General features: G+C 40.1%; 1 protein-coding gene across 2 annotated transcripts in view; it reads right to left on the minus strand.

Annotated features, from left to right (window-relative positions):
- The window catches only part of TPRG1 (tumor protein p63 regulated 1), a 178,236-nt gene that overhangs the window by 77,158 nt on the left and 84,066 nt on the right, over window positions 1-17,012 (minus strand). For both annotated transcript variants that reach the window (XM_053565335.1, XM_053565334.1), the window contains exon 4: window positions 1,437-1,613. In XM_053565335.1, coding sequence (XP_053421310.1) covers window positions 1,437-1,613 — 177 coding nt within the window. The remainder of the gene's footprint in view (window positions 1-1,436; window positions 1,614-17,012) is intronic.

The following is a 17,012-nucleotide window of genomic DNA, read 5'->3' on the forward strand; positions in this document are numbered from 1 at the left end:
GGAGGGGAGTGCTGGGAGCTCAGAGTTGCAGGTAGAGAATATATACAGTTTTATACAGTTTTATGCCTGGCAGGAGAACACTGTGGCACCCTAGTAGGGGAGGTAGGTCCAGTTTTTAGAGGGTCTCTCCCATGGAGTGTAGTGGGAGGACCTTTGAACTCTGCTCATTTGTTTGTGGGGCACTATGAGCTGTTCTCATGGGGGAGGGGACTCCCATCCGCTTGGTGATGGATTTTGTACCTTTTGTTTGTATCCTTGGGGTTGCAGCTCTCCTCAGCAGGGTTGATGTGCGTTCTTCAACTTTCTCTCTTGGTGCAGCTCAAATCCACCAGGTTACTTGCTAAATTTCTGTCCTTTACCTCTCCTTCTGGACGGGAGCTTCAAAATTTGGTCCTCATCACGAGCTCACCCAGGAGGCCAAACATGCAATTGTAACACTGCTTTTCTTTGTTTCGTTTTCCTTTCAAACCTGGGAAGGCAGCCACTGTCCTGATGGAGGTGGGGGAGGGCGCAAGCTTGAGGGAGGAAGAGCATACGCAAGGCAGGCCTAAAAATGCTTTTAATATAGTATGATTTGTATAAGGCAAGTAAATCAATCACTTAACTAAGTTGTGCTTTTTTCTGTATCTTGGAAAAGATTTCTCAGTACTCACCATGTGCCAGGCCCAATGCCAGATGCTTGGAGGGCAAAACTGTGAACGCCCTCAAGGAGTTCACAGTTCAATGGGAAGATAAGACAGTCTTAAAGGAGTACTCTTGTTCTTCTGGCTTAGATCTAACATGTTTAGTAAAGGCAGTTCCTTCCAAGACCATGACAGGAACTTACCGGTTCAGCAATTACACTCTAAAGACCTCACCACATCTTGTGATATTATCAACATCTCTGAGAGATGACAGCTCCCCCCACCAAGCTTCCAGGGATGATCCCAAAGTCACCTCTTATAAGAAAAACTACTACCTGTCTTGGGGCCTGTCCACTGAACATTACAGAATAATTTCAATTGGCAGAAGCACTACGCTTTTTCCCACTGCTGCTCTTTGTGTGTGCTTTCTTTTCTGTTTGGAATGCTCTTCAGCTTTGGTTCCCTTTTTTCAGCTAACTGCTGCTCAACATCAAATACTGGCTCAAGTGCTTCTCAGAAAAGCTTCTCTAATTATCTGCCACACAAACTAGGTTGGGCACATTTCCCCCATGTTCCCACAGCTCTTCACACCTTACATTTAGCCATCTACTTGTCAGATTCTTAAATTAAAGTACAAATGTACTGATTGCATTAATGTACACAGCTATGATCTTATTTAAAAAAAAAAAAGAAAGAAAGAAAAAGTACAAATGTACTTAAAATTCCACTGCTAGTGCTGGGATAGTTAGATGATTTCAGCTGCCTGCCTGCCCCCACTGCACCACTTCCCCAAGTCCAGGACACTCTACTCACTTGTCCAGTGACATCCTGGGGAAGGCAAACTTTCCCAGACAGATGAGATAGATAGCGCTCAGGGCAATCCGCTGCAGCTCCACACAGCTGAGCATGATGAAGTCATATTTGCAGATCAAGAGATTCTGGTCTGTGAGCAGCAAAATTCTCTCCTTCTCATTGTTCCAGTGATCTATCCTGCAGGAATCATCACAAAGAGGAAAAGCTGATGCCAGACCTTTTCAAATTAAAGATAACATCATTTGGCTGGGCACAGTGGCTCACACCTGTAATCCTAGCACTCTGGAGGCTGAGGCAGATTGATCACCTGATCTCAGGAGACCAACCTGAGGCAGAGTGAGACCCCTTATATACTTAAAATAGAAATCAGAACAAAACAAAACTAAACCAAACTAGCCAGATGTGGTACAGTGTGCCTGTAGTCCCAGCTATTCAAGAGGCTGAGGCAAGAGGATCACTTGAGCCCAAGAATTGGAGGTTGCTGTGAGCTATGATGTCACTGCACTCTATCCAGGGAGACAGGGTGAGACTCTGTGTCATAAAAAAGGAAAAAAATAATGTCTTTTACTGAATGAAATACCTCCTATCACAGAAGACAGTGAAGTTTGATAAAATCAAAAGAACGAAGTTTGCTCAACTCAGAAGAAAGAGATCTGACAAATACCTAATGCCACCTCCCCCACCTAATCTAGCCCTAGGAGTACAGGAGGAAGCAAAGTAGAAGATGATGGGGAAATACTTTGTCATCACAGAGCTCAGAGACAACTACCCATGATGGAATCCATTCAGAGACTACCAGGTTTGCACTTTGCTGGAAGTCAACTGGTTCATACTTCTGTACATTTTCCCAGTTCTCCAGGAAAACTTCATGAAGCACATCTTCCTCCATGCACAAGAAAAATATCTCTTTGTTATAACTCCATCCCTACCACAAAATCTACTCACTTTCGGAGGGTAGAGTATGCTGATCTGTAAAGGTCATCCTGCTGACAAGAGATAGAATGCAGACTTGAACGCAGGTCCGCCATCTCTAAGCCATCATTATTTAGAGCTCCTCCTACCGTATTTTGTGGTGTAAATATAGTGAAAGAAATGAAGAAAGATTTTTATGAACCGAGGGCAGAGTAGACACTAGATAAGTATTTACTGAATAAATCTTCCTCAGATTTGGGTCTCTCGGGGAATACATGAAAAATTCTGATTGACTATTAAGAATTTCTTCAATGGAGAGAAAAAGAAGGATTCAAAATGATGGCTTCCATTTAAAAATAATACGAGCATGGTTTGTAATTCCCCTGACCAACAGCACTTTTGTCTAATACAACCTTAAGGATATAGCACTCCATGACTTGCATTAGAATCATTTCGATATGTGCTCTGTTTTTCCAAAATGACCAAAAAGATGGTTTTGCGACCGAGGTCTGAATTTCACCATGTAGAGTCAATCTAATGTGTAGATGATATGTGCAACCCATTCCCAACCATCCTCCATGAAGAAACTACAATGCAATTCTTCATATGCAAAGTGAATTATGTCACTCCTCTGGGGTTCACTTTGTTAAGTAGCATCCCCTTGATTTTATGAACAAAGCCAAAAACCCCTAACATGGACTATAGTTCTGTATAATCCCAGCCCTGCCCAGGGTCATCTCACAGTAGACTGAAACCACTCATTGTTCAAGTCCTGGTTCAAATGTCTCATTCAAAGAGGATTTCCTAAACTGCTATATAAACTTGGCATCATCACACTCCCTCAAAGCCTCCTTATCCTTTCTCCCTTGTGGCATTTATCACAGTTTATAAGGAGGAATGAAATATACATAGCATCTGGTTAGTGTAGGCACTGACCAATCAGAATGCACACTGCAGAGCAGAGGACAGGGAAACGCCAGCTGGGACAGGCTGATATCAACTGAGTCTATGTGTGTCTGTGTGTGTGTGTGTGAGAGAGAGAGAGAGAGAGAGATATGAGGGCGGAGACTGTTTGCTTGGCTTTATCCAGTCAAATTGCCTGCTCAAAATGTATACCTATCAAGTGAATAAATAAATGCTAATCATAATGATTCTGGAGGACTTTGGGTGCAGTGAGGGTAGACGAGGAAACTTATAGCAGTATTACTTACTAACTCCATAATACTGGACTTTTAACCTTTCTCTGGCTCAGCTTCCAACCTCATCTCACACAGAGACACATACATCTGTGAAATAGAGACAGCACTACTGCTCACCTCATGTAATTGGGGAAAAGATTTTAAAAAGTGATTCTCAGTCAGAGCTCTATAAATTAGTTATTATTATTACTGAAAAGCCTCCAACACTAAGTGACATCGGAGAAATCATATGCCACTTCTCGGCATAAAGACAGACAGGCAACATGAAGTTAGGAGTCCAGTGGGTGGAGGAATAGGAGGAGACGTGCAGGAGAGAAATGGGGAGACAGGGGGAAGAAAGCGGGAGAAGCAGACAGAGGAGGAGAGACAGACGTGATCATTGATGGAGGGCCTCAGACTTCGGACGTGCTGCCAGTTCTGTGCTCACAGTTTAGTTCTCCATTTCACCACAACCCTTTGAAGATGGTTATATCCAAAGACACACAGCTGGAGCGTGATAGTAAAGTTAGTGGTACAATTAGAGGAAATAGCATAAAGATCAAGATATCTGGTTTAAATCTTGATTCTTCAGTTTCCATCCACTCAAACATACAGTGATACTCACCTCCTACTCGACTGAGAGAGAAAAAGAGAATTCTTGATAGTCTGCTTAACATTCTCCGTCTTAGTCAGAAAGAGACAGGGACTCTGAAATATCTTATCAGATATCTACATAAACTCTCTAAATAGACTGCATCTACTTAGCAGCAAGTTATAAGCTGCTGCCTAATAAACCAGGCTTGTTTTTAGTCTAAAAAAATGGCAGCTTTTGGTTGAATGGTTCTACTGAAAATGTCAGCACTCCATAATGAGATTTATTTTAAAAGGTAAAGGATTTGGAAAAAAAGGGAAATTCTTTTTAGGAACACAGAGTGCTCTGCTGTGACACAGACGCGGCATAATTTACATGTCGGGAATGTCTGAATTCAAGTAAACACACGGGCTTATAAATAGTTTGGGGGCACCATCTCAAGCTCCTGGGTGGTATATTTATTTATTTAGACTTTATTTGCACCTTTTCCACCCCTAAGATCTCATAAAGAAACATTAAATTACACATTCCTAATATTAATATTACTGAAGTGTGGGCAGTAATAATTGCAACAAATATGGGAATAGAAATACCAATAATACATTGTGTTTGTATAGTTCATAGAGGCTTTCAAAGCCCTTGAATGTCAATGCTCTCATTTAATCTTCCCAAGAACGCTTTTGACTAAGGGTTTTTAAAGACAAGGAGACACACCCTTTGAAAGACTTGCCCAGTGTTTTACACCTAGCAACAGCAGGGCAAAGACCTGGACAAAGAATGGAGACACCAAACCCAGACACAGTGTTTGCTTTATCCCTTGTACCAACCATCTTTAAAAAGTGGACCCTTCAGAGTGGTGTGTAAATGTGATAAAACCCACCTCTGGAAGGAGCTGGTGTGACAAGACATACTGCTCCTTAAGTTGTTCTCTCTGGAAAATGTCTTCTCCCAAAAAACACTCATAATGGTCCCTTTCCAACAGTGTCCTCTGTCAGTGTTCCCTACCTTGTGAATAAACCCTTCCTTCATCCCGTTATGCAAGAGTCGTTCTGCATTCATCTCATTTCCTTACTTTACACACCAAGTCCTAAACATTTTGCTCTTAAAATGTCTCTCAATACCACCCACTTCTCTCCAACTCCACCTCGCCGTCCCAATCCAGTCTTCCTTCCTCTCCTGTCTGAATGATTGCAATAACCCTCTCACTAGCCTTGGGCTACAAGTCACCCAGACCTGCTTTACCTACATCTGCTCTTCCTCCCTTCCAACTTCTTCATCCCACTGCAGTGAAGGGATTCTTAAAAAAAAAAAAAAAAATCTGATTTTCACTGACTCACCCTTGCTTAAAATACTTTAACAGTTCCTCCTGGCTCTTATGGAAAATGAGAAAAAATTCTTTATTGGTCTAAGAGGTTCTGCAGGATCAGGGCTTATGTATGTCTGCAACCCCATCCCAGGCCCAGCCTAGCCACACCATTTTCCTTGATCTTCTTTCAGTTTTTGAATTCACCATGCCCCCTCCACCCTAAGGGTCTTTGCAGTCCTTCTGCTGCCAATCTTCTCCAAGATCTTCTAGCTCATCTAGTTAACTTCTGTAGACCTGAGCTCCATCTTCCTCCAGGAAGCTTCCTCATACCTCTGTGACTATTCTTCTTTCCAATATATGCTTTTTACCCCACACATTTCTTGGTTATGTCACTTGTTCCAGATGTAATTTTACAGTTATTTCTATGATGACATAACTAATATCTGTCTCCTTTCCTGTACTATAAACACCGAAAAAGTAGAGTCAGTTATTAGGTATATGTCTTTAAGTTTGTAGGTGTCCAGATATTTCTGAAGTGAATTAGTAAAGAATGAACCATCTTTGCTCTGTGTAACCTATATGTCTTGGCTCATGCTGCTTGGAAAAATCTGATCCTCATGTTTACATGCTGAAATACTCCCCCACAAAATCAGACATTTTCAAAAAAATAATTAGTAACATTTGAAAAATAGTGAGAAAGAGCAGAAACAAAAATGTTGCCTACAGTATTCTTCTAATTTTGTAATAATGACAACAAAATAATACACATATCAAAATGTTAGCACTGATTATTTCTGAGTGGTATAATTTCAAGTGATTTTTATATTTTTATGCTTTTATTTTCCAGAATTTAAAATTTTTATGATGAACATACATTTTTTTGATAAAAGAGATTTTTTTTTAAATAATAAAAAAATCACCCATCCTTCAAGTTTCCAGCATCCATGCCATCTATGGAGCTTTACCCTCACTTCAAACACCCCCAAGAGGATGCCATCTTTCCTTTCTTTAAATATGCACAAACCTTTATCTGTGTCTCAGTTATGGTCCTAGTCACAATTTTCTCTGTATTACAATGACTTGTTCTACCCCTACACACACACACACACACGCACACACACACACACACGCAAATTAATAAGAGCCCCTCTAGTACACAGTCAGTGCTTTATTTATATCTGACTCTCATTAAAGTGCCCAGCAAAGAGAGAACAAAGTCTCAGGGCACAAAATGAAACAAATAGAACCATAAGAGTCATCTTCTCTGTTGTGAGAGTCAGTCTCCGCTGGCAAAGGATTCTCCACATCTTGTCCAGTCGCGGCTGTTCACCAGCATCCAGAACTCATCTTTACTGACAAAAAGGAGCCTGGACTCCCGCAGGTAAAAAGGGACCTGAGAGCTCAGAGTCTGCAAGTGTCCCGGGATGGCAACAGTTTCAGTTTCACCAGCAGAGGGCAATAGTGAACCAGGAATGACAGGCAGGACCCATTGTGAGCTTTTCCAGGACCCACACCCAGTTACTCAAATCACAGATGCCTCCCAGTGGCTTCAGTCACTCACCCAACAATACTTTCAGTTGCTCTTTTAAGGCTGTGTTAAATCAATTTGTGGTTTGGAAATTATTTCCTTCCAAGAAAGATTTTCTTCTAACAGTATTCTCTCTCTCTCAAACACGCAGGGCCCACACTCCAGCAGTGGCATCTTCCCTGACATTAAATAGAGTCACAATCTCTGATTTACAATTCAGTCTCCATGTACCCCTTAAACCTCTTAGTATAAGCCAGCCCTTGGAGAGGAAGATAACATGTTGGCTAGCTAGGAATTGTCAACCCAGAAGAAAAAAAAAAAAAACTGAATCATTCATTCCACACATATTCCCTGAACTCTCACTGGATTCCAGACCCTGAAAAGAATCTGGTTTGGGTTTGCTCTTCAAACACAAACAGATGAAAAATGTAGGGCATTAAAGCAAACCAATTTCCCTTCCCTTGAGTTAAGTAGAGACTTGTAAAAACTTTAGCTAAATAATCTACATGCATTTCTTCCAATCATTTGGTTACTCTTTCCCTGAGCCTCTCAAACTTTCTTAAAATAGAGGATTCTCAAAGTAAACACAGTATTCTAATAAAAACTGATGGTCACAAACCTTCCCTGCTCCTGGGTTTTCTGACTTGACTTCATAGACATTCCCTCCACCCCACCCCACCCCATGGAGCCATACATGTATCAGGCTTTGTGCTAGTTACTAGGAATTTCAAGATTATACTACTCTTCAGCAATACACAATTCTCTAAGAATTGAGGGGAAAATATGTTGGGAGTAGTTATGTGGCACTCGAGTGTAGTGAGGTTTGAAATGGTCAAAGCCTACAGGGGCAGGACCCACGTCTCAGGATTCCCAGCCCACTGCCCACAGGACTGAAGAGGAACAACCCAAACCACCTACGTGACTCCCTGAAAGGTTTCCTAACCAACGCTTCATCTTCTCCTGTTCAGTAAAGATCTCCATGATGGAAAAGCACAATTTGCAAAGTATGGGTGATTCCTTGGAGCATAAACAGGGAGCATTGATTCATTTCTTAAACACTTCTTTAATGTGCACAGACCAGAAGGCAGATAGAATCCCCCAAAAGAAGTAGTTAGGAAAGACCTGGAAACATCCACTCATGTATCCTCCCAAAGCTGCCTTTCCCGGAGTAAGGGAAGTCCTACCAGGAGATTTGTTATATGGTTCCCGTTGATCACAGAAAAAAAATTGTCATTTTTTTCTTGAGAAAAAAAAAAGATGTTTGTGGGTTCTGAAAATATAACAAAAACGATAAACAGAAAGTTTTTGTTGAGATACATTCACACTCTTGCTACCCCTGGTCTGAAGCTTCTGAGAGCTACATGCATATATAAACAATTCTGCCAGGTATTTTCCTTAGATGATAATAACAGAAGCCTCCATATATTTGGAGTCTTTCATGGATCATGTACTCAGCCAGAAGCTATGTACCTATTTCCTCTTTTAATATTCACCCAACAATCCTGATAAAACACAGATGAGTACAAGCTTCCAGAGCAGTCACAGACACAGGTTCGGGGCTGCAAAGGCAGCTCTGTCGCTTGCCAGCTGTACGATCTTGTCAAAGCCACTTATTCTTTCTAAAATTCAGTTTCTGCCTCTTCAAAATGAAGATAATAATGGTATATTCCTCACAAGACTGTTCTACGGATAAGTGATATTACATGTAGGGAATTTAGTGTAATTCAAAACACATGTAAAGTACTAAACTATTGTTGGGTATTAGATGATGATAAAGATGGCTCTTCTAAATCCTTTAAACACTCTGCAGTATTTCTTAAATTAACAAGTAAAATATGGAATGGGTGGTTGAAGTAAATCTACCTAAAGAGAATTCCTCAAGCCTGTAACACTTTTAGATACACAAAATATTTTTATTTTAATTTCTTAAGAATATTTTTAAGTCATTAATTTCATATATATGCCAGACAAGTTTCTATCTGTTTACCTGTTTGTTTTTCTGATACAGCTAGATGTATTTTTCATTATATTGGAGGTTATATTTGAATTACTCTTACTTAAAATATAGGCCATGCATTATATGTGAATCGGCCTTTGCAGGTGGCGGCTGTGGAATGCCTTGCAAGATAAAGACCTGTAACAGCTGGAATGAAGACTTAGAAGGAAAATCCTGAGTCCCCATTGAGGGAGTCATGCTACATTTATTTATATACCCTGGCCAGAAAAGCCAATGGCGAGTGCAAATAGGCGCCCACATCAGAAGGTGCAGAGCAGCAGCTCAGGATTACAGCTCAAAAGAAAAGTGGTTTATTTGCTATTGAACTTCTTCTCACTACATGGCATAAACAAAGATATTTCTTTGGAGAAGCAATACCAGGAAATCAGGCTAGAAGCAATCCCTCTACTGATCCAACAAATATTTATTGAGCCATATCACACCCCCAGGTACCCAAGGTATAATGATGAAACAAACAAGCCCATGTTCTTCTGACACTTACATTCTGGGGGAGGACACAGACAGAAGGAAATAGACGCAGAAGGACAGAGACTTGGAGGAAAGGGAGACAGAGAAACATCTGTGGGAACAGTAGACTAGGCAAAGTGCAAAGCTGTTGCAAAAGCCCTGAGATGGGCTCCAGCGAGGTCCAAGAAGCCTCAAGGAGGTGGCGTGACAGAAGCAAAGAAAGCAAGGTGTAGCATGGAGAGAGAGTCAAGCAGAAGCCAATTTTCCTACAGGAACAACCACAGTTTCTTTGCTATTGATGACTATTTTTGATATTAAATGGTTACAATCTCCCACTTTACAATGGAGGAGCCACGCCTCAATAAATCCACATGGCTCTGGCATGAGGTGACAGAGTCAGCTCTTCTGACTCCCATCCTAAGCTATATACATTCCATCAGGCTGCTTTTATTTTTCTTACACAACCAGGCAATTTTGCTCTCTCTACAGCACTGCCATCAGTGAGAGGATATTTTGAAAGCTACACAAAGGAAAAGAATTGGGGCACATCCCATCATCTCTCTTTTCCCTGTAACTACTGAAGAGCTGTTGAATAGCTCAAGTCCTCTAAAGCACACCAGGAGCTCACAAGAGGCCCACCCTCTGCGGGGCTCGCTCCTCCCCTGAATTCACTGGAGGGGATTCACTGGATCAGGAGCCAAAGCTGGCAGGAGAACAAGGCCTAATTCTGAGGAGGTGGCAAAGAGGGAAGAACAGGGGACAAGATAGAATAAATGCACACATCTCGCCACCTGCACTGTTTTCGGTTTTTAAGGAGAGAGGTATCTGCTTACTGTGCTATGCTAGTTACAGCTCTGGGGTACAGGAGACACAGCCCACATCGGGCAAACCCAGATGAGATGTGCTATAAAAATCTTTAGAGGAATCCCACAGAAATCTAAGAATAGGAACCACAGCCCAGCTGGGCTTTACACAACCTGGAAAGCCACAAGGAGCAAAAGCGAGTGTCTCGGGGGCAGTCTCTGTTACGTCACGTGTGTCTCTACACATCTCCTTCTGCTTCCTGTCAACTTCCATCCCCCCCATTCCACCCTGCCTATTACCTTGAATTGTTTCCTTAGCCCATCCCTGAACATACATGAATTTTCAGATCTACTCTCATAGCTAACTGGTGTACATGGGTCATCACAAGAGTTTTGAGATACACAAAAACCAAGAAACATAAAATCTGTGCAGGTGAAAATAAATACAACACAATAAGCTGAGCAAGTTGAAACTTGTACAGGTGAATTTTCTGATGACAGTGTTTCTTGGAAGTGAAATAATGGGCTCCAACACAGTCTGTCTCAAAACTTTTGTCATGACCCATGTATCTCTGTATCTCCCAGTTCAAATTCTCAAGATAGGGAACTTGATTAGTCCAAGTTATTCCTTCGAGCTATCCCTTGGAATCACAGGCCAACAAGTGGATTAGCCCCTCTTTGTCCAATCAGCTATGGCCATAGGCTGAAGTTCCACAGTAGATAATAGGAATTGCTAGGGAAGAGTGCTTTATTCTTTCCCAGAATTCTTTTAGCTATTCTAATTCATGTATCTTTCTGTTAGCATTTTGAGCTAAACTTTTCTATGCCTATAAAAAAAATATTCCTCAGATTTTGATGGCAATTGTGCTTAAATTGTATCTCAAATTTGAAGACAATTGACATCTTTAGTAATGTGAGAGTTCTAATCCACAAACATGATATGCCCTTCCAGTTATTTACAACTCCTACATCTCCTGTGATTTCTATCTCTTTCTTTCTTTTTTCTTCCTTCTTTCTTTCCTTCTCTCTCTCTTTCTGGACAGTCTACTCTCACGCTGGGTAGAGTGCCATGCATCATGATAGCTCACAGCAACCTCAAACTCTTGGGCTTGAGCAATCCTCTTGCCTCAGCCTGCCAAGTAGCTGGGACTACAGGTACACACTATTATGCCCTGATAGTTTTTCTATTTTTAGTGGAGATGGGGTCTCACTCTTGCTCTGGCTGGTCTCAACCTCCTGAGCTTAAGCAATCCACCTGCCTTGGCCTCCCCGAGTGCTGGGATTACAGGTCGGAGCCAGCAAGCCCCGCCCATCTCCTGTGATTTCTTTCATCAGTTTTTTGTAACTTTTGGCATGCAAGTCTTCTATGTGATTCTTAGATTTACTCCTAAAGAGTTTTTCTTCATTTTGCATGATTATAAAAGTCACAGTATTTTTTATTTAAAATTTATTTTTTATTATTAAATCATAGCTATGTACATTAATGCGATCATGGGGCACCATACACTGGTTTTATAGACCCTTTGACACATTTTCATCACACTGGTTAACATAGCCTTTCTGGAATTTTCTTAGTTATTGTGTTAAGACATTTACATTCTACATTTACTAAGTTTCACATGTACCCCTGTAAGATGCACCTAAAATTTACTTCTTCATTGTTAGTACACATATACAAAAATACAACTAATTTATGTATGTTGATTTTGTATCCTGCAAATTTGCTGAACTAATATATTAGTTCTGGAAGATTTTTTGTAGATTTGTTGGACTTTTCTACATAGACTATCAGGCCATGTACACATAGAGACTGATTTTGTTTTTCCCTTTATGATTTATATGCTTTTTATTTACTTTCCTTGCCTTATTGTGCTGGCTTGGACTTCCATTACTAGATTCCTTTACTAGACTTCCATTACTAGATTCCATTACTTAATCTAGTAGCAGTACTGAGAATGAATATCCTTTTTTTATTCCCAATCTCAAGGGTGGGGAAGCTTTAGATTTTCCCCAATGGCATGACATTACCTACAGAGTTTTGTTTTTACCTAATTTTTATTAACTCACAACTGTATACATTTATAGCGTACAATATGATGATTTGATATACAATGTGGAATGCTTAAATCAAACTTTAATCAAACACTAACATAACCATCACTTCACTTACATATTTTTTATTTTTTGCAGTTTTGGGCCAGGGCCTAGTTTGAACCCGCCACCTCTAGCATATGGGGCTGGTGCCCTACTCCTTTGAGCCACAGGCACCACCCCCTCACTTACATATTTTTGATCACCTCACTTACTTATTTGTGTGGTAAGACATTTATAATATACTCTTAGTTGTTTTGAAATATACCCTTGCATTGTACACTTTAGGTGAGATCTTGCCAAATACCCTCCCTCCACTTCCTCTTCTCCCTCCCCTCTCCCACTTCTCCCCTCTTTCTTTTGTGACTTTGTGTTTTATCATTTGTATGAATGTGTAAGTTATTATATATTGGTTTCATTATAGTATTGAGTACATTGGATACCTTTTTTTCCATTCTTGAAATACTTTACTAAGAAAAATATGTTCCAACTCCATTCAGGTAAACAAAAGATGTAAAATGCCCCTCTTTTATGGCTGCATAGTATTCCATGATATACATCTACCACATTTGTTTATCCATTCATGGGTTGATGGGCCTTTGGGCTGCTTGGACTTGGCTATTGTGAATTGGACTACAACATACATTCTGGTGCAAATGTCTTTGATGTCCTACAGGTTTTATGTTTTTTTGTTTTTTTTTTTTTTTTATCAAAAAGGGACATTTCCCAAGAAGGGTCACTAAGAAAGTGGCTTCAAGAAGGGTGGGAGGAAAACCTGGCCTTCTGAACCAGGAAGTTTGGAGGGGCCAAAGAATGTGGGTATGAAGTAACCTAGGTGATCAAGGACCAATAGAAAGAGACCATCAATGACCAATAGGAAAAGGCGATACTGCCTGGAGGTGCAGAGAGACCAAGGAAAGACTTGCAACCAATTTCAAATAGAGTATTTATACCCCTGTGGGCCTTTGTGTCTCAGTCTCTCTCACCTTTTCTCCTCCATGAGAAAGACCCACTTCCAACTCTCTTTTGAAGTTTGTTAAACTTTCTCTTTGTTCTTCTGAAATAAAATTTCTCTTTGTTACTTTGAAACTTGTGCAACTTACTTTGCCCTCTATTCACACTCTGCACAGCTCCAGTTTTCTTTCCAGTTCCCATTAGTTTTTGCTTTCAGTTACTTATTGGTTAAACTTTCTAGTTCAGTCTAGTAATGGACCCAGATCAACTGGGTTCAGGGAACCTGTACCCTCCACCCCCAGCGTTTACCTCTAGTATTTTTTTCAAAGTTTTTATTATGAATAGTTGTTGAATTTTGTCAAGTGTTTTCTCTATACAAATTTACATGATTCTATGATTTATCTCCTTTAGCCTGTTAATATGGAGGACTATATTGTTTGATTTTCCAATATTGAACCAGCCTTGCATCCCTGGAATAAACCCACTTGGTCAGGATGTGTAATTCTTTTTACATATTGCTGGATTCTATTTGCTGTTCCTTTAAGAATTTTTATGTTTATATTTATTAGGAATAGTGCCCTGTAGTTTATTTTTATAATGTCTTTGGTTTTGGTATTACGTTATACTGGATCCATAGAATGAGTTAGAAAGTGTTTCTTTCTTTTCCATATTCTGGAAAAGATTGTGTAAATTATTTAAATGAATGTTCATTCTTCTCTAAATATTAAATAGGATTTTAAGCCTGGAAATTTGGGGGGGGGAGTTTATTATTATAAGTGCCATTTACTAACTTTTATGGGGTTTTATGGGGGTACTCACATTTTTTGTTTCATGCTGAGTGGGCTGTGATTGTTTTTGTGTTTTGAGAAATTCGTCCATTTCATCTAAGTTGTCAGATTTATGTGTATAGAATTTGTAGCTATAATTCCTTACTATCTCTTTAATATTTGCAGGTTCTATCCTGATATCCCCTGCTTCACTCTGGATGTTGGTCGCTGTGGTATCTCTTGTCAGCCATGCTGGAGGTTTCTCCTTTTTATTTATCCTTTTGCAGAAACAGCTGTGTGGTCTATTAATTTTTGTATTGCTTTGTGTGTGGGGAGGGGGTTGTCCATTGTCTTCTGCTCTTACCTGTGTTATTTCCTTCCTTCTGCTCACACTGGGTTTGTTTGTTCTCCTTTTCTAGTTTCTTGCAGGAGGAGCTCAGATTGTTTTTTTGAGACTTCCTCAATTGATATGAATTCTTTATTCTGTGCTATAAATTTCTTTTTCATTATGATTTAGCTGTATCCTTCACATTTTCATACATTGAATTTTTTTTTCTAAATCAGTTCAACCTACTTTTCATTTCCTTTGAGACTCCCTTTTGAGCCCTGGATTATTTAGAAGTATGTATAGTTATCAGGTGTTCAGAGATTTTCCTGTTATCTTTTTATTATTGATATGATTCCATTGTACTCAGAGAACATACTCTGCATAATTTCAACTCTTTTAAATTTGCTGAGGCTTATTTTGTGCATTTGGGGTATTCTAGATCTTGGTATATGTAATGTTCATGCTTAAAAAGAATTTGTGTTCTGCTATTATTGGGTGAAGTGCTCTATAAATATGAACCAGGTTCTGTTTGATTGATGGTGTTGTTGGGTTTCTACATCTTTCCTGATTTTTCTATTTAATTGTCATATCTATTATTCATAGAATGGTATTGAAGTCTCCAACCATAATTGCAGATTTATCTACTTCTCTCCATTCTATCCATTTTTATTTTGTGTATTTTTCAGCTCTGTTATTTGGTGCACACACATTTAGGACTGATATGTCTTCTTGGTGGATGGACTCTATCATCATACAATATCTATCTCTGTTCTTGATAATGTTCTTTACTATATTTCTACATTTTCATTAATTCCCATAGCAAAGCATTTCAGAAGCCACAGAAACTTTCAGGCTGTGTAGCTCTACTGACCAGACCAGTGGAAGTAGCAGCCTCCTCCTCTTCATATCACTTTATCTCCCTAAACTCACTCTTACCCTATATACCACAGGAAATTTGGGGAAAACTGGGCACTCAATAAAGTGGAGACTACATACTATTTGTGATCAGGTCTTTTACTCACAAAACGCTATAATAGTTATTTGCATAACTGCTGGAAAACTGGCCTAAAAGTATTTGATGGCCTCAATATTAAGATAACAGTCTTATGTTTTTTCCTTTAAAGAAACCCACATTGGAAAGCTCCTTAATAATCAAGAATATTTTTAAATTATTGAGCAATTATGTCAGGAGCCTAGTACTTTTCAAATAATGTTCATACCCTATTTGATATCCTTCAGAACTCAAGACAGCAATGTCCATAGTGGTCATGAAAGGAACATGAAGTAGTAGTGAGCTATAAATATTAGGCACATTCTAAAATAATAATGCCTTGACTTTATTTGGTTGGTATGTGTGGTAACCATGACTGATTTCAGCATTCTAGTGCCAGGTCATTGAATGTGTAGTTGGGAGAGTCCCATACAGGTGCCTCTCGTGTAGGTGGGGAGAGGATGAGAACCAGTTCTTACACATCATTGCAACAGAAAGTAAAGAGAGGTCAGTGTAAGGTATTGGCAAACCACATGCCCTCTCTAAAAGCATTCAAAGTCAAATTCTAGAAATCACTGTGCAGGGTAGAAATGGCCTATGAATCTCCAACTTGTGACTCCAGAAGAGAATGTGAACCAAAATTCTTAGGTTAGTACTCAGTATTTTTTACTCCTTGGTTCCTTCCCATTTTTTCCAGCTTTTTTCTACTTTTCTCACTCTGCCTGACTATAATGCAGCCACACTGAACTCTTTCTGATTCTCTGAGCCTGTCTCTGTTACACATATTCTTCCTGGCATTTTTTTTTTTTTTTTGTGGTTTTTGGCCAGGGCTGAGTTTGAACCCACCACCTCTGGTATATGGGACCAGCGCCCTAGCCCTTTGAGCCCTCTTTCTCCTTTAATCTTTGGTGTCCCCTTTACCTAAAGCTACATCATATAGTGACTTCTATAATCCCATAGAACTATTTGTGACACTGTATACCAGCATGTATTATACTTTTTTATAACTTTATTTACATGTCCTCCTTCCTTACAAGACTAAGAGCTTCTTTAAGATAGAAATATTGGGAGGCGGAGCATGGTGGCGGATGGGACGGATGTGTAGCCCACCTCTCCCAAGTCATCAGGTGAGAGGAAAGGGGGTCTGGACCTTTTCCCTGCATGGATTATTGGTGTGGACAGACAGCTGGAGATGCGCGGCAAATTGGCGGATTGCTGTATGTGAGGTGTAACTTAAAACCACGGACTCTGTTGTAGAGATTTTCCTTGCTTGGCCATGCTGGTCGATAGGCCCCTCCCTCACGGAGGACAGCAGCTTGCAATTCCTGGCAAAACCCAACTGATGAAAATTTATTCTTGAGCAGAGTTTGGCACCTGAAAGAGGAGCCACTCAGAATCACAAGGAACTAAGCAACCCGATGGAAAATTGAAGGAAAAATTGAAGGGAAGGGATCCCACCCAGGAAATAGACATTTTGAATTCTCCAAAATGGCGGGCACCTTCCCCCAGAACAACAGGAGTGATTAAACAGACCAGACCATTCCTGGTGGGGAATATTGGTGTGGACTGGCAGTTCAGGCTGTGCGGCGAACTGGCGGGTGGCTGCACTGAAAACTCCAGAGCCACAAAAACTGAGCATAAGGTTTCTGTGCACCGCAGCTG

Source organism: Nycticebus coucang, chromosome 16, assembly GCF_027406575.1.
Source record: "Nycticebus coucang isolate mNycCou1 chromosome 16, mNycCou1.pri, whole genome shotgun sequence".
Classification (NCBI taxonomy): domain Eukaryota; kingdom Metazoa; phylum Chordata; class Mammalia; order Primates; family Lorisidae; genus Nycticebus; species Nycticebus coucang.